Source organism: Eschrichtius robustus, chromosome 4, assembly GCF_028021215.1.
Source record: "Eschrichtius robustus isolate mEscRob2 chromosome 4, mEscRob2.pri, whole genome shotgun sequence".
NCBI lineage: Eukaryota > Metazoa > Chordata > Mammalia > Artiodactyla > Eschrichtiidae > Eschrichtius > Eschrichtius robustus.
This window is the reverse complement of record NC_090827.1, coordinates 40726714-40749617: the sequence shown is the minus strand read 5'-3', so window position 1 is coordinate 40749617 and position 22904 is coordinate 40726714. Positions and strand designations below refer to the sequence as shown.

Here is a 22904-nt window from a genome sequence, read left to right as displayed (position 1 = left end):
TGTTGGGGCAACCAACTTTCAAGAATGTATTCCTAACGAAGGTGCTTCCGATGTTAAACACTCCAAGAGAATGAAAGTTAATACGCGTGTACATCATGGCACTGTGTACACTTCCATCTTCCTAAAGTACATTACCATACAGACAATTTGATTGTTTCTACAAAAGGACACTTTCAATCTTTAAGAAAAATCATGTACTGCTATTTTACCGGGCAAATTTCCTCGTATAAACTTAAATTATTGAGGGCTACTAAATCAAATTAAACTTGTGGAAATCCTGCAAATTTGATTTTGCTCATCATTCATTCTTCTCCTTCTCTATTAGATAAAATGCCTATTAAAACAACTGCTTAATCGTGTTAAGTTACTGTTTATATTTTTAGGACATCACAGTCAAAACCTAAGATTTATTCCTAAGTTCTTCACCAAAATGAACATATTCTTCTTGTGTTACTAACTTGTGGATATAAGTATTATGCCAGAATTTCACTCTGTTTTAGACTTTCACACAGTCAAATTACGTTAACGATATTAAAATCATGATTTTAAATGACATTTTAAAAAAGAATCATGGTGTTCTCCAAGGTTTTGCCATTGTAAATCATTTTGATAATAATAGGAAAACTGCTATTTATTTATATAAAACCACATTATGTTCAACCCTAACCACAACTTTATATTCCTGTTTAAGAGATGGGAACACTTTAGCTCAGAAGAGTTAAGTGAACTGGCCCAAATTACAAGATGAAAAAGGACACAAGATTCAAAGCCAGGTCTTCCCGGCTCCAAATCCTAAACTCTTTCCTTTATGATTTGTTACTGCACCCAAGCCCCTGAACAAGTTAACTAAACTATGCAACTCAAAATAACAAAATCACACAAATAAGCCACATTTCCTATTTCATACCTTTAATCCTCTGAAACTTCCTGGGCTAGTTGGAGAGGAACTGGAGGATTTCGTAGATTTAGGAGTGGAAAGTTGGCTGCTGGGAGTTCCATTAACTGATCATGAGACAACAAAGGAGACAGAGATCATTAAAACTCAGAACCACCAGATTGTGTAAAAACACTAAGCATATGCCCAGTATAGCTCCAATGGAGCTTCAATTCATTCAAAGCTCAAAGCAGACGGTAAATCAGCAAAAAGCAAAAAAAATGTGTCTTACTGCATTACAGACAAAGTATCAGACAAATAAGCAGTGAAACTAGAATTATTTTCAATAATAGTTTTCCAACAGTGACATAAACAAATATATAAAACGTTATGGAGTTAGAGATGTGAGCAACAACTTGTCCATATATCCTGCCTGCCATCACGGGTAGAGAAATGTACGGCTGTTATATTTGTAATGGTCTACTCTGAAGGTTGTCCTATAACTACTCCAATATCCAGCGTCTTAGTACACACCAAGCTGAATAACCAAGACGTTCTTGTGGCTCTGCCAAATCAATTCCACCATGATTATAACACATTTTCTAAGTATATTCTTAATAGAAAAAGAAAATTACTGGTCATTTTCCTTGTAATACCTACTTATTTGTTTGAAAGCCAATTTCTTATTATCTAGACTAGTTATTTCTAATTCCTTCCATTTTCTTGTCTTCTCAACTTAATTTCCCCATTATTCAGCAAGTCTTGGTGGTTTTTTGTACACCCTCCTCCAAACTTCCATACACTTCTTCCGTTGAAAGCTCAATTTAGAGACCCGGTAGGGAAGAGTATGGGCACGGCTGTTTCAAGGGGAGGGTTAGTTTGCAGATTTTATACTATACAATGCTAGTCACACATCTCAGTATAACTCAGGCTTATTCCTAATTATACCAATGGGATCCACTTCGGCTGTAATTTCACAAAACTATTAGTTAACATCTGGTATTGGTATATATATATATATATATATATATATATTTTTTTTTTTTTTTTCCTCTTCTAAGGAGTGCTTTAACCCCTTTTATCATTCATCTTCGATGCTTTTGCCCCAAGCAGATGAAAACTGACACTCATCTCTATGGAAAGAAAAGCAAAGTCCATTTCCTTTTTAAATAATCTTTTTAATACAAGGGAGGAGACAACTGTTATTTTAAACGATGCTAATAAATACAAAAATCAAAATGCAGAGATAAAGGTCCTGCATAGGTGACTCAAAAAAGTAAGCACCAGTCCTTGAACGGAGGCAGAATTCTGGATCTGTAAGTGTGTGTGATTAGATGAATCAGTCATGTATGTTTATTGTATTGCTCCTTGTAAAAATTCAGCAACGATGAAAAAATTTTCCAGTTATTTTTAAATTACCAAACTTGAATTTTTCTAGTTTAAAACCACTCATTCATAAATCATTATCAGTTATCTAGATTTTCTTAACAAATGTATGTGGGTATTTAGAGCACAAGTACAACACAAGTAACTGTACAATTAATTAGAAACTTTTAAGAGTATTCAACAGCCCTGATTATTTTTCAATAAAGTTACACTTCAATTAATGCTCTTTCTTTTAAAAATTCTCTTTAAAGGGAACTGGTGGTAGGAATTCACGTAAAATAGAGATTACTATGAGCAGTGAACTAGTAAGCTTGCTGTGAGCTGATACTGAGTTTGGCTCCTTTTCTCCTTCATTCCACACAGCAACCTGTTCAGGTCACCAGTTCCTACTCACCAAGGGCTGTTACCTTTCACTGATGTTCAGAAACCACTTTGATATCAAAGATTTCCTTGGAACAGTGACAGAAAAGGGACTAAAGAAGAAAAATTGGTTCCTGCAAATGGTCAGCCCTGTGGCAGACCAATTTCCCTAAAAACACACCTCCTGCCTAAACATAATTTCTTAACAAAACTCACTGCCAGGGATTGAACTGCTATCAGTAACTACATGTCCATAGTTACCCTCAAATAACTCCCATCCTAAAGAGATACTAAGCCATATACAGCCCTCTAAGTTTCTGATAGCATTTGAAAGGTTCTAAAAAAAAATGTTGTCTAGCGAGAAGTTCTTAATTCCATTTATCTGCACATTTCTCCAGGCTCTGGGAGGGTAAGTGGGGCCTGGGGCAGAGCCACACTGTGCTGTCTCCCCCGACACTGCTGCTACCGACAGGCAGGTCGACAACGCCCAGCGTCTCTGCGGTGCTCCCCCTCCTTCACTACACCCTGGATTTTCTCTCCCCAAATAAGGCTCTTATCCACCCTTCCCCTCAACGGTAAGGTAAGAAATAAACTTGGGGGCTTTCTTGTTTGCTTGCTCTGGGCATTGTTTATCCTGGTGGACGATGACAGATTCACAAGCTAGAAATCCGAAGTGAGAATTTTTAAGGTGCAAATGGTGGTAACTATTTACCCACTTGTATCACCCAGATTAATTTCTATGTGTTTATTACATATCATTTAGCTATTTAGATAAATTTAGAGTTTTGTTGAGGAATTTTGTCAGCCAGAAGACTTCACTGATGGGAGCACTTCTGTCCCAAGAGTGAAAAAGTACAATATGACATTTACAAAGTTACTTGCTCTGTTTGAAATTCCAGTGAGTCCCATGGAATGTTCTGAATGGTAACAGGCATACTACAGCTAAAGCAGTCCGTAAAAGCGAGTTATACTTCTGTGTACTGTGGCATTTAATAATACAAAACTCTCTCTCCATTTTCTGTATCTACAGTGTGTGCTGAACATGATTTTGAGTTAATCTCTTATAAAGAAGCCCTCTGAAATGCGATTTACATCTCACAACTTTTACTTATAAGTTAAGATAAACTTTATTAACCCAAACCCAAATATGGACTCAGTTGAAAATCTGGAGTACTGGAATCCTAAGATTTTCTCAAATCAATTTCTAAGCATTCCAAATTCTAGTTAAAAAGATTTATACACTTATTAGACTATATTATGAAGCAGTTGGTCTGCAAGACAAGTATGGCTATAAAACATGTTTTTAGTTCAATATGTTAATTTCCCTCTTTAGACCTCAGGCAGACAAAATTAGATTAATTTTAATACCTGATCCTTGAACCACTCTCCCCACTTTTATTTATATTACTTACGTGATAAGCATCTGTAAACCTATCACCAAAACAAAAGCTAAGAACCTGACAAAAGTCTAATTTACCACGTGGTAAACTCAGTGAAGTGTATTTACGCAAATTTCATGTTATATTAGCTTTCCCTGCATGTGAGATACTTTACAGAAAGCACAATATGATTTGAAATAAGCTTAACATCAGAGAGATGCATTCAGTTAAAAATATTCATATCACTGATATTTTAGAGAGAGGACGTTGGGCCTATTAACCCCAGGGTGGGGAGGAAGGAGAGGCGAGTATAATTGCTTCTATGGCCATTTTCATATTACCAACAGCCCTTAGCCTTCTTCAATAACAGGCTATTCTCCCAAATTAACTAGAAGACACACCCCTTGAAGCGCTGTGTCTCCTCCATCACTGTGTACCGTGACTACACACAGACAGGCACCTGGCAACCTTCTGGGGATGGCTGGCTCTCTAACAAGTAAGGGAGGCTGAAGCATTGTGAAGCGCTTGATAACTGCACAGATGTCCACTGGTAAAAGCCAGATGCATTCGTGGAAATGGAGCAAAAGGAAACAGAAATATGGCGAAAGACGAAAACAAAAACCCAGCAGAGCGACAAAGCCATAATAATCATGGCTCACCTGGGGATTTGGCTGTAGAGTAGGCCCTGGAGTAGTGGCCACCCCTCTTTACTGGACACATTCAGTATAAACAAAGGAGACAGTAAGGAGAGTGGTTATTCAGCAGGTCTAAACATGTACACAAAAAGAAGGGCAAAACAGCCCGACCTAGAGAAAGTGGGGTAGGTGCTGAAGAAGAAGCAATAGAAAGTAGAACACCCCCCAAACTCAGTATTTTATAAAAAGGTTGATGCTTCAGACAGTTTTTATTGATACTACTTTCACATGTTCTAGATTTACCACATGTAAAATCACAGTTTTTTCACAATCCTTTTCTTAATGGGAAATGATATCAGCAAAATTATAACTACTATAAGCAAGCCTTACAGAATCAATATATCAAGATTTGGGGGATATTTTAATTCTTTAAAATGTCAAAAGCTGTCAAAATTATGACAAATCTATAGGCTTAAGATCTGAAAGAAACTTAGAGGTAAGTCTGACTCTGAAATAAGCAGTGCTACTTTCTAACAATAATCATTGCCCCTATTAAATTGCTCAATGGTGGAAAAGCTTGTGGAAACTTATCAAGTATATAATACATTGCTGTTAGGCGTGTATGTTTATGTTTTAAACCAATAATATAAGAAAATATCCACAATCTTATAACACAAAATTAAAAATGCAGCACACAGTGGTCAAAATGTGAAACACTTCTACATAAATACCAGAAGAATCTAGATAAGACTGTTCTTGAGAAAATGTGTCAGAACAAAACCAAGTGTTAGGACACTTATTATAACTTTGAGAAACAGACTTAAACTTCTGGATTTAAAAATCATGTCATGTATATGTCATTCTGGAACCTGGCCGCATACAAGGATGGGAAAGACTACTAATTCATATTAAAGAAAACTGAAGAATGATCTGCTCCTTTTGTGACTATCCATTTCCTTTCCCTTTAACTACCTGAAGCTGGTGATTTGCTGCGTCGAGAAGGCCCAGGGCTCTTGGATCCAGAATACTTAACAGCTGAGGTGCGAGAATAAGATGACTTCAAGACACGGCATTCTAGAAAGGAAGGAAAGTGCTTATGTAGATCTGGTTTTAATGCTAACCAAGGGAAGATCACAGATCACATGTTACAGTAGTTTACTGCCTAGAACCATTACCTGATCATCTTTCTTATTAATGTTAAACAACTTTAATATACAGAGCAACTGTCCCAAAAGCACACCTGAGGTTACCTTAAATTAGGCTTCACACCTTGTGACTCACCTCATTGTTCCAGATGGAGTTCTTAATAAATACACAAATCCTGATGTCCTAACTTGATTCACACATACCCACAGCCTAATCTACACGTGTGCAACTTATTATTATTATTTTGGTCAGTAGCATTGATAGGCAAAGGCTACAACAAAGAGTTCTCTCCAAGTTTCTGATAACCTTAGTTTGAAAGGGTATAGGACTCTAATTTATGAACCCCTTACTGTCTTATTTTCCATCTGCCCAAAGCATCAAAAATGAGGAAACTAGCTTTAAACAATAACTTTGGTCGTTCCATAAACTGCCAAATAAATTAGCATGTAGAGGACCAGAACTAATTAAACAGCTTAAATAATCACTTCTAATTTGAACAATTAAGAACCTGGTTTTTGGAGTCATGCAGATTTGGGATGAATCATGGATTTGACTTTGCTAACTGGTGGACCTTGGTTAGGTCTAAGTCTCAGTTTTTTCCCCTATGAAACTGGGATGAAAATAAATCTGCTTCATAGGCTTCTTATAAGGATTCAATTAGATAACATATTGTCTGTAATTCACATTAAAATACTTCAATTTTCGCAGAAAGATTAAAATGTGGGTTGGTTTTAATCTATACCCCAGGGGCAATAAATTAACAAGTGAAGTACACTAATCAGGAAAATACACACCAGGGAGGCGAGTTAGCATTTGAAAGACTCTAATCAGAACCTTACTCAGAGGGGGCTGCAGCAACAGCAGCTTAGTTAATCAGCAGTATGGATGTTAGAAAGTACTCCAGTGCTGGAAGCGGTGGTGTGTGGGTTAGTTAGAAGCTTCCTAAAGGCACTGCCACTCCTTTATGAGCAGGATGGGTAAATCTAGAAAGCCCATAACCAGAACTTCAGAACTGCCCCTAGGTTTAGGAATCTGAGCCAGTCCTGCACCCAGCTCATTAAGGAGGGTTTTGTTCCTTGACTAAGACTAGGTTAGCTGAATTCTATGGATTTTGAACGGATTTTTAATGTAAGATGTTGTCAGCAGTGTAAAAGGACAGAGTTGGGACTCATCAAGATTACAACACAAGTTACATAACTGAGTTTTTAAAAAAGTCTTTGCCTCCTGAACCCTACCCTGTGGGGCTCCTGGGCACAGAAGCCTTTCTGTGTTCCTCGTTTCTTTCTTTTCTTTCTTTTCTTTCCCTCCCTCCCTCCCTCCCTCCCTCTCTCTCTCTCTCCTTCCTTCCTTCCTTCTTTCTTTCTTTCTTTTCAACATCTTTATTGGAGTATAATTGCCCCACAATGGTGTGTTAGCTTCTGCTTTATAACAAAGCGAATCAACCATACATATACATGTATCCAGAGATATGTTTCCCCGTTTCTTGTAGGGAATAGACTCCAGCTTCCATGACTTCCCCTGAGTTCCAAAGGGCAGGTTCAAACCATTGCTAATCAGGGAAGGGAGGGGACGCAGAGACAAGGGAGGAGCAGTCAAGAAGCAATAGTGCAGCCTTGGGGCAGGGTCCTGGTTCCCCCTCAAGGGATACACGTAACAATATCCCTTAGGTAAATTTACAACATACATGTAAAGCCCTGAGTACAATGCCCAGTACATATATAGTAAGTGCTCAATATATGTTTTATTGCTGTTGTTGCCACCCAAATTAACTTTACAACCTGGAGTATATTATTGAGTTTCAGTGTCTCAGCTTTCAAAATGACTCATATTGACATTGAAGAAATATTATGAAATGAAATTAAGCTACAGTCAAAAAAGATGTAAAATACAGATGATATGTAAATGCACGTTTTTCAGTCAACCCATGAGAATAGGGGAGAGCATTAGCATAGATAGTATTGGCAATTCTTTATGGACTTTCTGGTGGCATTACTAATCTAAAGCAGGGCCAGTACAACAGAGTATAAGACAGTACAGAAACCCCCAAGAAATTTGGCAGCAGTGGAAAAAAACAATAAGAGTAGATAAATGAGCCCCAAGCACAAAGTAGATAAATCACCCCAAGATAAGTGACATAGTATAACAGGGAAGAATTACACAAGGAAGTTGGATACCACAGAATGTATCATCTTGAATTTTAAAAAGTCTAAGGGTCGCCATATTTATTTGGTAATATGTTTCTGTAATTTTGGACTGTCAGAATCACTACAACTGGAAAGTGTTTACCACCAGTTTAATTTTTGAAAAGCCAACTTGCCTCATTCATGAAATTAAAGAGTGGGACTGAATCTCCAACATCCCTCTTTGTGAAATGTTATGTCTTATCTCATGTTATGATTTTATCTCATTTAAAGATGAAGTTGACTTTACTATCAGCTAAGATAATCACTAATACTGCAATAGGTTTAAATTAATTCCAGACAACAGATTAGAACAATATTCCCAGGATCAAAATCATCTGAAATCACTGAGGTTATTGCTAAATAGTTGAAAACTCCATTTTTTGGCTAAAATTAAGAGAAAGGGATTTTCTTATTCCATCAATGAAAATAGCTTTATTTTTCCTGCATATATAAACAATGCATGCTTTTTTTTTTTTTAAGTTGCGAACAGAGCAATGAGATAAAAAGAAACCTGAGATAATCACTATTAACAACTTACTATCCTTTTATGTATCTCTTTATGGACATGGAAAATGTATAATGAACTGTTTCAGGTTCAACACTATCCATACATTTAAGGTGGCACAGCCAGGAACCATTCTGGAAGAAGGTAGGAAATCCATTTCAGAGGCAAAACAATGCAATAAAAAGAGATGGAACCAACTTGCTAAAAAATGAAAACTATTTCACTTGAATTAGGGTTTTTTGTTTTTTGCAACTAGGTAAATACCTTCATTTTATTTTCTACTTTCATGAATTCAAAAAGAGTACCACCAATGCCATCTTTCTTCAACACACCAGACCACTTAACATGCACCAAGTGAGAATCCCAAGCCTCCATTTCAGGGTTACAAAGATGGTCAATGAATTGCCTTACCACTGTGATCCAGGACAAAGTCATCTTGGGCGTAACGGAATTTTTCAGGTCCACATGCAATAAAAACATCATCATCACCAAAAAAGTCTTGCAGACAAGTAACCTAAAAAAAAAAAAAATCATGTCCAAGAAATAAATTAGAAACATTAGAAGTGAAACAAAAGTCAGCAAAATTAAATATATTTTCTAGCCTCACCTATAATACTGAGTCAGAATGAAAAACTATTTAATAGCATACATTTCCAAGCATTTCACCCTCCACAGAGCACTTCCACACAATGTCTCCTGACCGACCTCAGAACAACAAAACGAGGGGCTCCTAGCTGGCATCAATGTTCCTGTTTACAGGTGAAGTCAAGGGCATCCACAGGAGGCTCAGTGATGTATTCCAGGTTTCCCATTAACAGGTGGCAAAGCTGGGGCTGATGGAGGTCTCTGCTCCTAGTTTACTGGTCTACGCTTCTTCTCTCCTAGCAACTCCATGTCCCAGCCGTGTCACCTTGGGCATGACCTCTCTGTACCTTTGGTACATTGCGCCTTAGGTTGTCCTGAGGATTAATATATGAAAACCGCTTGGAATGGGTGTCAGATCAGAGGAAGACTTGCCATGAAGCTAATGATGGCCCTTCCAAGGCCCTGTACCTAAATGTAGTCTTAATTTCATTTTCTTTTTTCACCCCGCCCTCCCCAATACTGTCAGATCCCACAGAACCTGGACCTACCCCAGGGAGCACATTCATCCCTTCATCCCGGTGGTGACAAGAAGAACCATCTTCCAGGACTTTGGACATAAACAGGCTCCAATTTTACCTGGTTTTTTAATGGGATGTATGATAAGATTTCTTTTGAAAAAAGTACTCCTCTCCCAATAATAATGCAGTTTAAAAAAAAAAAAAAATCAGTGCTCTAGTACTTGAAAGGATTGAGAACCTCAATAACTCCTTAAGTCTTCCTGATCACTAGTTAGCTTTTTATTGAAAAACAAAAATCTCACTCTAGAGTTAGAAAAAAATGCTCCAGAGAGAAGATAGTGACCTGTACACAATAAGTGGAACAGGCATGGAAACTACTCCAGTCCCTCATCAAGCAAGATGTGGCTTCTGTACTTCACTGAAACTCAGCTCACGTCACAGTGTTTTTAAGGCGTGTTTTAGTCGGTTTGGGCTGCTGTAACAAATTACCATGGATGGGGTGGCTTAAATGACAGAAACTTATTTCTCACAGTTCTGGAGGCTGGAAGTCTGAGATCAGGGTGCCGGCATGGTTGGGTACTGGTGAGAACCCTCTTCCTGGTTTCTTCACATGGAAGTGGGGGGACAACACAGGAGGAAGCCAGCTCTCTCCTGTCTCTTCTTATAAGGGCACTAATCCCATCATGGGGGCTCCACTCTCACAACCTCATGCAACCCTACTTACCTCCCAAAGGCCCCACCTCTTAATAGCATCACATTGAAACCAGGCAGGACCCTGTGGGGCTCCTGGGCACAGAAGCCTTTCTGTCCCCCATTTTCTTGTTTGTAGGGAACAGACTCCAGCCTCCATGACCTTCCCTGAGTTCCAAAGGGCAGATCTGAACAGATGCTAATCAAGGGAGGAGCAGCCAAAAAACCACCAGAGGCCAGATTAAAGGGACCAGAGAAGCTCATCAAGAAATTACCCGAGGTCAGAGTAAAGGAGAGCAGGCCCTGCACACACCCTGATCTTATCAGCAACCCCACCCTTGAACTACTGCTATAAAACTCCGCATCAAATCCTCCCAGGTGGGGACACACAGTTTTTCGGGGCAGGAGCCTACTGTGTCTCCCTTTGCCTGGCAAAGCAATAAAGCTATTCTTTTCTACTTCACCCAAAACTCTGTCTCTGAGATTTGATTCGGTGCCGGTGTACAGAGGCCGAGCTTTCGGCATCAACACTGGGGATTAGGGTTCCAAGATATGAATTTTGGGGAGACACAAACATGCAGTTCATTATAGAAGAATAACATTTTTCACCATTCCTGTGAGAACTGTTTCTCTTCATCTCAGGTGGTGATCACACAGACCCCTTCATCCTTGCTAGGATCCTGGGAGTCATCCTTTCCTCCCTTCTTCACCAATCCCTCACATCATTTTTCCTTCCTACACGGCTCCCAAATATTTCTATCCCTACTCCTTGGTTCAGCTCTCACTTTCTCTTGCCTGGGCGCCTGCCACTGCCTAATAACAGGCTTTCTAACTCCAGTCTTTACTGCTCCCCTCGTTCCAGTCATCACTGTTCTCACAGGTGTGGAAATAAATGAAGCCCATGTGGGCACATGCAGTCTCTTAAGGTGCCAGGGTGCCCGCACCATGCACAGTGCTCACCGACCTCTTTCCTTGACAAGATAACGCTCCTTCACAGGGCACACAAGACCGACCCTGCCTGAGCCTCCAACCTTGTCTTTGCCATTTCTTCTGCACACCTGCTCCTCAGCCACATCATGACTTCTCTGGGTTCCCTACCTGTATGGTGCTGGTGTTTCTTTTTTGTTAAACAGCGTTATTGAAACGTAATTCACAAACCATACAATTCACTCATTTAAAGCACAGAATTCAATGGTTTTTAGTATATTCAGAGTTCTGCAACCATCATTACAATCTATTTGACAACATTTTCATCGTCTAAAAAGAAACCCCCGGGCCCATTACCATTCACTCCTCATGCCCCCATCTCCTCATTCCTAAGCACCCATAATCTACTTTCTGATTCTATGGATTTGCCTATTCTGGACATTTTATATAAATCAAATCATACAGTATGTAGCATTCTGCAACTGGCTTCCTTCCCTTAGCATGTTTTTAAGGTCCATACGTGTTGTAGCACATATTAGTACTTCATTCCTTTCTGCGGCTGAGTAATATTCGGTTGTATGGATATACCCCATTTTGTTTATTCATTCATCAGTAAATGGACATTTGAGTAATTTCTACTTCAGTGCTGGTTCTTACTACTATATGTTTCCCCATGCTGTTTCTCAGCCTGAAGTGGTCTTTCTGACCACTCTTTGGTGCCGTGACCTCCAGGTAGGCAATGATATTTCTGATTCATCATTCCCTAGCGTCTAGGAGAATTCTGGCTTTGGTGGATGCTTAATGCATATCTGTTGAATGAACTGTGGCTTGGTATGGAGCTGCTCCTATTGGAATTGAGTTCTCAGACACAGAGTAACTTCTCTGGGGTGAGTGGTGTCACAGATGCAATCTCCACCACCATCACTTACATGTAAGACTTACAGAATTTAGGCATCACTTAACCTCTCAGAATTGTCTCTCTGTGTTGTATATGTGTTACCTCATTAATCCCTACAATATCCCTGAGGTTGATACTACTATCACTCATCATTTACAAACAAGAAAACGCATCTAGAGTGAGCAACCTGCCCCCACACAGGTAATGAACATGAGCACAGGAATTTAGACACAGGTCCTCCACATCTATATCTCTGCTTTAAACTTAACACCATGGTGACATGTACACACTGCTATATTTAAAATGGATAACCAAAAAGGACCTACTGTATAGCACAGGGAACTCTGCTCAATGTTATGCAACTAAATGAGAAAATAATTTGAAAAAGAATAGATACATGTATAACAACCACTTTGCTGTACACCTGAAACTATCACAACATTGTTAATCAACTATAGTCCAATATAAGATAAAAAGTTAAAATAAATAAATAAATAAACACCATGGTGCCTCCCCTTATGTGGAATCCCAGAGTTCATCGTTCTACTTTTATCTTTTTTTTTTTTTTTTTTTTTGCCGAGCTGCACAGCATGCAGGATCTAACCCCAACCAGGGATCGAACCTCATGCCCCCTGCAGTGGGAGTGCAGAGTCTTAACCACTGGACCACCAGGGAAGTCCCTTTCTACTTTTATAGTTCTTACCGCATTCCACCTTGTTTTATAGTCATTTATGTCTCTCATATCTCCCACTATTTTGTTTTTTACACACATACATTTAATAAATGGTTCTTAAATGGAACTGAATCCAGTTTTACTTTCTTGGCCAAATAAAACAGACATCTACCAAAGTTTAATCCATTTTTAAAAAAAATCAACATTTCATTTGTTTTCATAATCAATTTAGCATGAAAAAATTACAAGTGAATTTTCTAAAATATACCTGTATGAATGTCTGTTTGAAAAGTCAATTAATTTTTAATTGATTTTATTACAAGAAAACATTTCATCTGGTACTAAATTAGTCGGTATTTGAGTAGAATAAATGCCAAAGTAAATAATTAAGTTGCCTATTATGTGGAATAAAGGTATTTATCAAGTCTAAGGACTATAACAGATCAAAAGGTGGTTTATTCCCCCTCCCCCAGCAGTTCTGTTTATTGATAGTTCTTCCTAACCAATTGTTTAATGATTTCACCTGTCAGTATAAGTTTGGCTTTCCAAACATGGTTTGCATAAGATGTCTGCATCCCTTTAATTCAGATTTTAGCCATTAAGTACATATCTGGTTAAACAGTTAACCAAATTATATAATTAGCAATTGGTTCAGATTTACCTCAAATAAGTCATCACTACTCTCAAGCAATGATAGGTGTCATATAAATAAATGATAAACTGAGATAAGCAAACGTGTATTTTGGCTAATTTTATTTTATTAACGTGTACTCAGGATACCAACATACCTCATAAGATATTAAACAACTCCCGTTTTCATTCATTCAACAAATTTGTATTGAGAACTTATGTGCCAGTCACCATGCTAGGTGCTACAGAAACATCAGTAAAACAAAACAAAACAAACAACAACAACAAAAAACAGAGTGAGAAAGAAATCCTTGCCCTCATGAAGCCAGTGTGAGTTGACACAGGATAAAAATGCATAAGTAAATGTATGCAATGTCAAAAGGTGATAAGTGCTACAGAGAAAGAAAACAAGGATGGGGAATAGTGAATGCAGGGCATGGGTGCTGCAATACTAAACAGCTTCACTGCAAAGGTGACATCTGAACAAAATATTAAGAGAGGTAAGGGAGAAGCTGCATGAATGTCTAGGGAGGGAGGTGGGAGGGCAGTGTTCCAGGAAACAGAAGAGACTATTCAAAAGCCTTGGCATGGTCACGGGAAACAGTCCTGGAGCACAGTTACAGGGGGAACAGTCATTGCAGGAGAGCAGGTCAGCAAGGTGACGGAGGCAAGCAGATGGGGTAGGGCTTTGTCAGCTGCTGGTCAGGACTTTGGCTTTCCTCTGGGTGAGATGGGAAACCACTAGGGGCTTTGGAGCAGAGGACCGCACAACATGACTTACTTTGAACAGGATACACGGTGCTCAGACTAAACTCTAAAAGGGCAAGGACAGATGGCAGCGTAGTTGGAGGCTATTGCTACTCAGGCAACGAGAGCGCCCTGTGCCAGGAGTGGATGGAATGAGAAGGCTATGGGGACCTGAGAGAAGAGAGAAGAATGTGATGGCTCAGGGTTTTTGGCTTGAGCCACTAAAAGGATGGGCTTGCCACTAACTCTCATGGAAGAGTACAAGGTAACGGGCAAGGCTGGTGGTGGAGAGGATGCCCACGAATTTAGATTTGGCATGTGAACTGCGAAATGCCTATTAAACATCCAGGTGGAGGTGTTGGGTGGAAAGTTGGATATAAACAAATCTGAATTTCATGAGAGAGATCTAGCCTGGAGATATAAGTTTGGGACTCACCAGCATATCAATGGTATTTAAAATCTTGAGCTCAATTACAGCAATTAATGCACATAGGGAAGCGGTCTAAGCCCTGAGCGCCGAAACCCAGCAACTTTACAAGGTCAGGGCGAAGAAGCAAAAACAGCGAAGAAGACTGAAAGGGAACAGTCAATGAGGGAGGAAGAAAAGCGAGCACTTGTAGTTTGCTGGAAACCAAGCTAAGAAAGTGTTTCAAGGAGGAGGAGCAATCAGCTGAGTCAATGTTACTGACAGGCCATGTAAGATGAAGACTGAGAAGTGACCACTGAATTGAGCAACAAGGAGATCGCTGGTCTTGAAGATCAGAAGTAGTTTTGGTGCAGTGGTTGAAAAGAAAGTCTACTTGCAGCACCTTTAACAGACGACAGGAGAAGAACTGAAGACAGTGAATGCAGACAACTTTTTCAGGGAGTTGCGACTGGAAGAGTGGAGCAGAGGAGTGGGGAGGTGGCAGAAGGAAGCAGGGAGTCCATCCATGGTCAAGAGAGCTTGTTTTCAAGATGAGAGAGATAACACAAGTTACTATGCTGTTGCAATGATCTAGTAAGACAAAAATGGTGAGGCAAGACAGGGAACTGCTAGAGCTGCATCCCTTTGTGAGAGGGCGTGGGATCAGTGTGCAGGTGGAAGGGCTCGACTTGCATGAGACTACGGTCAGTCTTTGGCAATAAAGAGGACCAGGTGGAAGCTGCTAGGTGGGGACATGTGGTGGGGATGGGAGAGCTGGTGGATTGCTTCCTGCTTCACTGAGAAAGCTTGAAGCAAAGTCCTCAGCTCAAAGTGAGGCAGGGGCCAGGGGTGGGGGAAGGAGGAAGTACAGCAGACTCGTGGAGAAAAAAAAGGTGTGGAATTGCAACTTGTGATTGTGGGGAGAATGAATGGGGAGGGAAATATGACATGCCTGCAGGCAGCAATAGGGGCGCATTCAGGGTCCCACAACCTGCATAATAGACATTCTTGGTTCTAAAACTAGAAAGCAGCTACCCAGCCGAGACAGTGTTTTAGAAAAATCAAACCCTTTTAAGCTGGAATTGTTACCGTTTCATGGGGTTGCACCTGACCGCTCAATAGAAGAAAATCGATAGGAACACAGATGATGCAAAAACCTAGATTCCACCGATAATGAGTAAATAAGGAATGAATGGGAACTTCTCTCCCGCTGCTGCTGCTGATTTAAAATACAAGTCTCTGTTCATATTTTCACAATGTAAACATGGACTGTTATGCACTGTCATTACCATGTTTAACTAAACCATAAACCTAAAACACGCTAGAAACAGAACGCCAGCAGGCAGAGGTGCAAGTTGATGAGCATGATTAAAGGTGAGCTAAAAAACTAACAGGCACAGAAGAACGAGCAGATTTCAGTTCTGTTTCTACCTTCATTGTACAGGATAACTCATTTATGGTATTGTTTAAACTACAGATGTCCGTGCAGGAAGCACAGGCTCAGCACAAGCTTTGCTGGGAGCAGAGGACCACCGTGCTGCACCTCCTCCCTTTCATACAGGTGGGACCTGGGGGAGATACTTAACCTCTCGGAGGCTCATTTCTCTGTCCACAAAACGGGCAGCAGACCAGTTTCATTTCGTCTTTAAGGGAAAAATGTGATAGTACGTGAAAGGAGCTGGTACACGTTATTTCTTCATTTTCATTAATTCACGGCCTCAAATGTTTTTTTAAAAATTTAACTTAATGGATAATCTTTTCTTTAAGTATACACAAAAAAATAATACGTGCTTTCCTACAAGTTCAATAAATTAGATATTTTCCGAGAAAAAAAATCACTGACAACTTGGAAAGCTGCCACTGATAGTCTTCACTTGTGGAAAAATCACTGCCTCCCAAATTAAGATATCTTAAGCTCCCAGATATTCTACACAAAAATGTGATTCATGTAATATACGATAAACACATATAGGTATACATATGACATGTAAAATATATGTTTATATGCATATATTAAAAAATGTTTCTACCAACAGCTCCCTAGAATAATTACAAACGAGAAAAAGAATTAACTTAAATGTAATATATCAAAGCAAAGCATTGGCTTATTATCTATGTATGTAAGCTATACCTATAAATGTCAACATTTTTAGATAATATAAAGACAGAGCTGTAAGCATATCCATCTAATTTTATGCCAAAATTATATTTGTGTAATACTAGGCCTCCATGTAATGCAGTCATTACTCGCCCATGCTTAAATTTCACGAGCATATGGGACCACATATTTAATTGTTCTTCATAGTGCTCCAAACTCAGTTGATACTTTTCAAAGTAAAACATCTGAGGGACCTCCCTGGTGGTCCAGTGGGTAAGACTCCACGCTCCCATGCCGCAACTAAAGATCCCACAAGCTGCAGCTAAGACCCAGTGCAGCCTAAATAAATAAATAAATAAATAAATAAATAAATAATTTTTTAAAAATCTGATAAAATGCTCAGCGTCTGATGTAAGCTAAGATAACTCTCTCTCACCAATGGAAGCCACATTAGTTTACTACTGTACATTCAATCTAACATGAATCATGTCCCTACTATATGCCAGGCATAAACAAAAGACAAGAAGCACAGGCTAGTGGTGGAGATGAACAAGAATAGTAGTAAGTACCATCAAAACGTTCCAATAAGAGAATGCTGGAATAGAAGAACACCCAAAAGAAATAACTTGATGAAAAACAGGATCCCGTAAAATATTTAATACCTTTAGAATATTTCATATGTTTGGACACTTAGATAAATCTACCTTTTATAGTATGTATGTATGTATGTATGTATGTATGTATGTATGTATTTATTTATTTATTTATTTATTTATTTATTTATTTATTTATGGCTGTGTTGGGTCTTCGTTTCTGCGCGAGGGCTTTCTCTAGTTGCGGCAAGCGGGGGCCACTCTTCATCGCGGTGCGCTGGCCTCTCACTAACGCGGCCTCTCTTGTTGCGGAGCACAGGCTCCAGACGCGCAGGCTCAGCAATTGTGGCTCACGGGCCTAGTTGCACCGCGGCATGTGGGATCTTCCCAGACCAGGGCTCGAACCCGTGTCCCCTGCATTGGCAGGCAGATTCTCAACCACTGCACCAGCAGGGAAGCCCTCTTTTATAGTTTTTTAAAACATATTTCTTGCTCTTCAACTCTGGTGGTCTGTTTGCTCCTTTTATCATACATTTTTAAAACTGGCATTTAACATTGAGTTATGGGCCATGTCACTAAACCTGACTCAGAAAAAAACGTATCAATACCTTGAATAATGTCTCAAAGTCATTCTTAACAGGGTGAGGAAAAGCGTTATCAGTTTAGAAGACCTCTTACGGTTTGCTTCTAAATTCTTTTTTCCATGCAAGAAGCTCCTCACGAATAATGGATGTTCTGTGGCTTATGAAAGCAAGCTACACACACGAGGAGAAAGTAATAATTCTGCTAAGGTACAAAATTAAAGCCCATCAGCAGGCTCTAAGGGGGAAACGTCAGACTGAGAAATAATGTATCTACAGGAGCATATCTGAGTTTTCCAAATGAATGTGGGCCATTTAAAAACAGTAATTTTTCTATCCTTCAGTCGACAGATTAATTAGATCAGGGTAAAAAGGTGGCAGCCATAATTCCAGTGCTAGTTCTTAAGAGATTGCCCCAACCACTTTTTTTTTTTCTTTCTCTGTTTGGTCTCTGCCAAAGGATACAGAAACAAAGGGCTTGAGGTCTGATAAAAACACTATGCATGTATTAGGAGCATAATAAACCTTTTCCTCCAAAGAAAAAAGGTGGAGAACACAGAGATGTCATCCTCCTTGGACACTTGCTTTCTGAACTACAGAAGGTCTCCATTTCCTGACCCCCTAGCACTCTGGAAATCTTGTGTTTCTTACCCTTTCCAGAGTTACAAAGGAGTTAGTTGTTGGTAAAGCAGGATGGATCTCTCTAAGATCACTTCCTACTACAAAGTTGTATAGTCTAAATATTTTAGTTTCTAAGAAAAGCTTATTTATATTTTAGGACAATGCTTTCAGAAAAGTTGAGTGCATTTTTCTGCGAGAGAAAAAAAGGAACACTATTATAAGTGGGTAAACAGCAATGTCCATTTGGGATTTCTTTCTGTTCGTTTCAGCTTCACATTTCCTCAAAGAAATCGTCATCAACGCAATCTTCATGCGCTCCAAATCCAGGTGTTGCCTTAACACTTACTCTGTCATTTGCCCAACATAGATACTATCATTGAGGCAATTGCCTGGTTTTTGCGCCTGGACCTCTTACCAGAGTGCGAGTTCCACACATGTAGGATCGTTGTCTTGGGCATCACTAGAATTCTAGCATAGTATCAGTACATAGCACCTAGCACGTAGGAGCTGTTCAGTAAATTTCTGTGGAATTAATGAAATGCCCTGAGTCCCTTTTCTTCCAGGTAGCCCTCCCTAGAGGCTCCATCTCACACTCTTTCTATGAATTCTTATCAACCCGTTATCATACAAGGTAGTCTTTGTTCCCAGATTTATGATGTTAGTTTTCTATGCCAACATAATCTATAAACTCTTTGACCACACCAGTCAAACCCTTAGCTCCTTATAGGAGGTATTCAGCAAATACCTGGTAATCAAATTTTGGCTCCGGATACTTTAAAATACTCATCTTAGATCACGTAAGCCCTTTCAGGAATTAAATCTCATCATGATTTTAGAGTGATCTGAGAAAAGCTGCTTATGAACTCTACTACTACAACCACTTGGTAGAGGAAAGCATTTGCAATTAAACTTGCCATTTGGTGCCATTCAAATACTTGGGGTTCTATCAAATAAGGATCTCTTGAGATACTTTCGAAGCCTATTTTATTGAAAATCTCCAAGACCTGATAAAAATGCAAAACAAACATCATTGGATCTCAGTGAGAGACTAGTTTAAACTAACAAGAACTTACCTAAATAGAGTCAGGGTCAAAATCTTAGCACCTTTGTAATGTCTACCTTTTGGAGCAAGGATCGCACTTTATCAAAGGAATAATGGCATGATGGATATCAGAAGTAAAAAAATACATGTTGGAATTTATGGGTTTTCTTTCATTTTAACTGTGTGTGTATAGGAAAGAAAGAGGGGGAGAGAGAGAGAGAGAGAACAAACGTCCACAGTTCCTTTTGAAATCAAATGCTTTCACTATCAGAGTTCAGCTTTGAAAGGTGGCCTCTACAGAAGAGTAGTTAGGCAGCAACATTTTCTTCTAGCTTACTTCTAAAGAGGATTTGAAGGAGTTCCAGAAAGAAAGTCCAGTAAGTGGCTTATATTTGAAACTAAAATTATTATATAGGCTTTTAATGGAATTGCATCGATACCCTTGCTTTTGTTTTTTCCTAAGAAATGGTCACATTACAAGTCATAAACTGCCAAAAGAGAACTGCATTTTGAACCCCCCATAGACTATTGTACCATAATTTTTCTATCATATAAACAAACAGAAACATAACTATTTTTAATATTTAAAAAATCCAAAGAACAATTTTAATATACAATAAAGGATAAGCCTAATATTATAACTGCCTGAGCCATTACCTTCCTGTTTCTATTGTTAGCAGGGGACACTTTTTTTTTTCATACACTGCCCTTATAGATACTTGAAAGCTATAAATTCAGCAGATTGGCTTCACCATAACTAGCATTATCCCAGACACACACCACTACCACTGCTACCACCACTCTTATTTTTTTATTTATTTTTTTAACCAGTTCTATCTCTGGAATATAAGTTCTGTTTAAAATGAACAGGGAAATCATACCTGAAATAAAGAAATAAAATAAGTCACTTGGTTCTTCCAAAATGCTAGAAACAACAACCAGAAAAATAAATGCACAGGTCAGTCAGCAGGGGCTGGGATTCTCCGCATTTCTTTACCCTCTACCGAGAATACAATCAGCATAAATAGCCTGCTTTGTTCCCAGTAAACGCTGGCTAGCCTGCAGTCAGGGAAGGACTCCTTTCTACAACAAAAAAGAAAGCTACTTAGAATAGCAATGTTTTTCAGCTTCCCGTAAAACCATTCAGCCAGGCACCCACCAACCATGTGGCTGCCATGGAAACAGAACTGAAGCTAAAAGATGACGGTACTTACAGTAAAGGGCTTCTCAGTGGCATCTGCAGACAACTCTCTACATTTAGTTTGCTTTCATTTAAAAATACTGGACCTAACCTTCCTTTTCCCACTGTGGCCTCCCCATAATAATGATGATTCTCCAATCAAGACTAATCATAGAATCTTGAGGCCAAAGATTTGTTTCAGGAAGAAACCTTGAAAAGACCTTGAAAAATTCAGAGATAGTTAGCTACCAAACGTTATTCTGGGAGGAGAGACAATGATCACTCTTCCTATAAAGGAAATGATTTCTAAACTGACCCTCTGACTGCCCCCCACTGAGGGCCCCAGTCTTAATTCCTACAGGAAAAAAAAAGTTTCAAATCTACTCCAGAGCTTTCCACCAAGGGAAAGAGGCTGGAGCAAAATTTTAGAAGAATTCAGGTGAAGTCAGAAGAAATTTATTAAACCAACCATCATGAGTTTTCCTCTAATTCTGAAGTGGGAGCCAAATGTTTTCAAGCAGATGTGACTAGAACTTTGAGTCAATGTTCCCTAGGACTCGGGCATCTTCCAACAATAAACAAACAATGAAATCATAAGTGTTACAGAAGAGGCAACTGAGAACCAAACTGAAGGTGGCAATTTTCTAATCCAAATTTTTCTGTTTCCAACAGAAAGTGAAAGGGAACAAGCACGCACAGCACACTTACCTACACACTGTACACCACGAATCTCTCATTTACACATCAATTTCATTGAACCCCCAGAACAACCCAATGAAGTGGGCGCGATTTTTCCAATTTTACAAAAAAAGAAACAAAGGCTCCAAGAGGTTAAGTAACTTGATCGAGGTCACACAGCCAGTGAGGGAGGAGCTGAGATTTGAACTCTGCCTGTCTGACTTGGAATGTATCCTTTGTACTTGACCACACACTGTCTCCCTAAAGAAGAAAACAGTGTGATTTACAATCTATGAAAATGGCATAAGAGAGTTTATTGAGATAAGTCAGAGAAGTTTTCATACTTGTCTAAAACCCAAATAACCAGACCATTTTTCTATGTCATACTTTTATGAAGTAAATGAATGGCAAGTATGTAAGTGTATATCTAGGTTTTTTTTTTTTTTTTTTTTTTTAAGGATCAACTTCTAAGTAATGCCATAAGGTCAGTACAAGTTCGGGCCAACCTCCTATACTTTAGGGAATACTGAATATATTCTGAAATTGGTATCTTCAAACAAACTGGCTAACTCTTACTAAAAACAAATTACAAGCACAGGTTGGAATCATATGGTTTTTAGAATAGGACTCCATTTGCTGCCAGACTGGAGATTCTTAGAGTATAATATGCAGTAAGAAATATTGTGACCTTTAAGATTTTAACATAAAGGCAAAACCTGCAACACTTTCCAGAAATTCATCCTCTGCATACAGTTTAGCATATGGTAAGCACATTCAGGTAATAAAGACCCTTGGAATCAAGACTAAGAGAGCCATTAGTGAAAGGGGTATGGAAAAACTTGGTCAGTTAATTCCATACTTATTCTGGAAAGCACCAACCAACCACTCAGCACTATCAGAACACCATTACATGCTCTAATGTAGTAGGGCTATTTAGGTTTGTAGGAAAATCATCCCTATCTTTATTTTTTTAGTAGTTTTTTTTTTTTTTCCTTTCTGGCTGTGCCCTGTGGCTTGTGGGATCTTAGTTCCCCAACAAGGGATAGAATCCAGACCCTCGGCAGTGAAAGCACAGAGTCCTAATCACTGGACTGCCGAGGAATTCCCCTTATCTTTAAAAAAAGAATCATATCTGTTTTTTATGTTTCTTTCATCTTTTTTTAAAAATTAATTTATTTGTTTTTATTTTTGGCTGTGTTGGGTCTTCGTTGCTGCGCATGGGCTTCCTCTAGTTGAGGCAAGTGGGGGCTACTCTTCATTGCCGAGCGCGAGCTTCTCATTGCGGTGGCTTCTCTTGTTGCAGAGCACGGGCTCTAGGAGTGTAGGCTTCAGTAGTTGTGGTTCGTGGGCTCTAGAGCGCAGGCTCAATAGTTGTGGCGCACGGGCTTAACTGCTCCGCGGCATGTGGGATCTTCCAGGACCAGGGCTCGAACCTGTGTCCCCTGCATTGGCAGGCGGATTCTTAACCACTGCGCCACCAGGGAAGTCCTGTTTCTTTCATCTTAATAAAGTTATTTTCCTCCTCCCTTGCCATCATGCTCTGAACCCTCACTTCTTGTATCAAAAGGA

General features: G+C 39.2%; 1 protein-coding gene across 12 annotated transcripts in view; it reads right to left on the bottom strand.

Annotated features, from left to right (window-relative positions):
* The window catches only part of DCLK2 (doublecortin like kinase 2), a 151333-nt gene that overhangs the window by 51501 nt on the left and 76928 nt on the right, over positions 1 to 22904 (bottom strand). For 9 of the 12 annotated variants that reach the window (XR_011073899.1, XR_011073897.1, XR_011073898.1 and 6 more), the window contains exons 3-6: positions 8880 to 8982; positions 5607 to 5708; positions 4659 to 4709; positions 908 to 1002 (exon numbers count right to left, since the gene is read on the bottom strand). Coding sequence is in view for 7 of the 12 variants with exons in the window: in XM_068542598.1 (XP_068398699.1) it covers positions 908 to 1002; positions 4659 to 4709; positions 5607 to 5708; positions 8880 to 8982 (351 nt within the window). In the remaining 5 variants the exon portion in view is untranslated. The remainder of the gene's footprint in view (positions 1 to 907; positions 1003 to 4658; positions 4710 to 5606; positions 5709 to 8879; positions 8983 to 22904) is intronic. The other 3 variants (XR_011073901.1, XM_068542600.1, XM_068542603.1) reach the window with 1 other exon arrangement.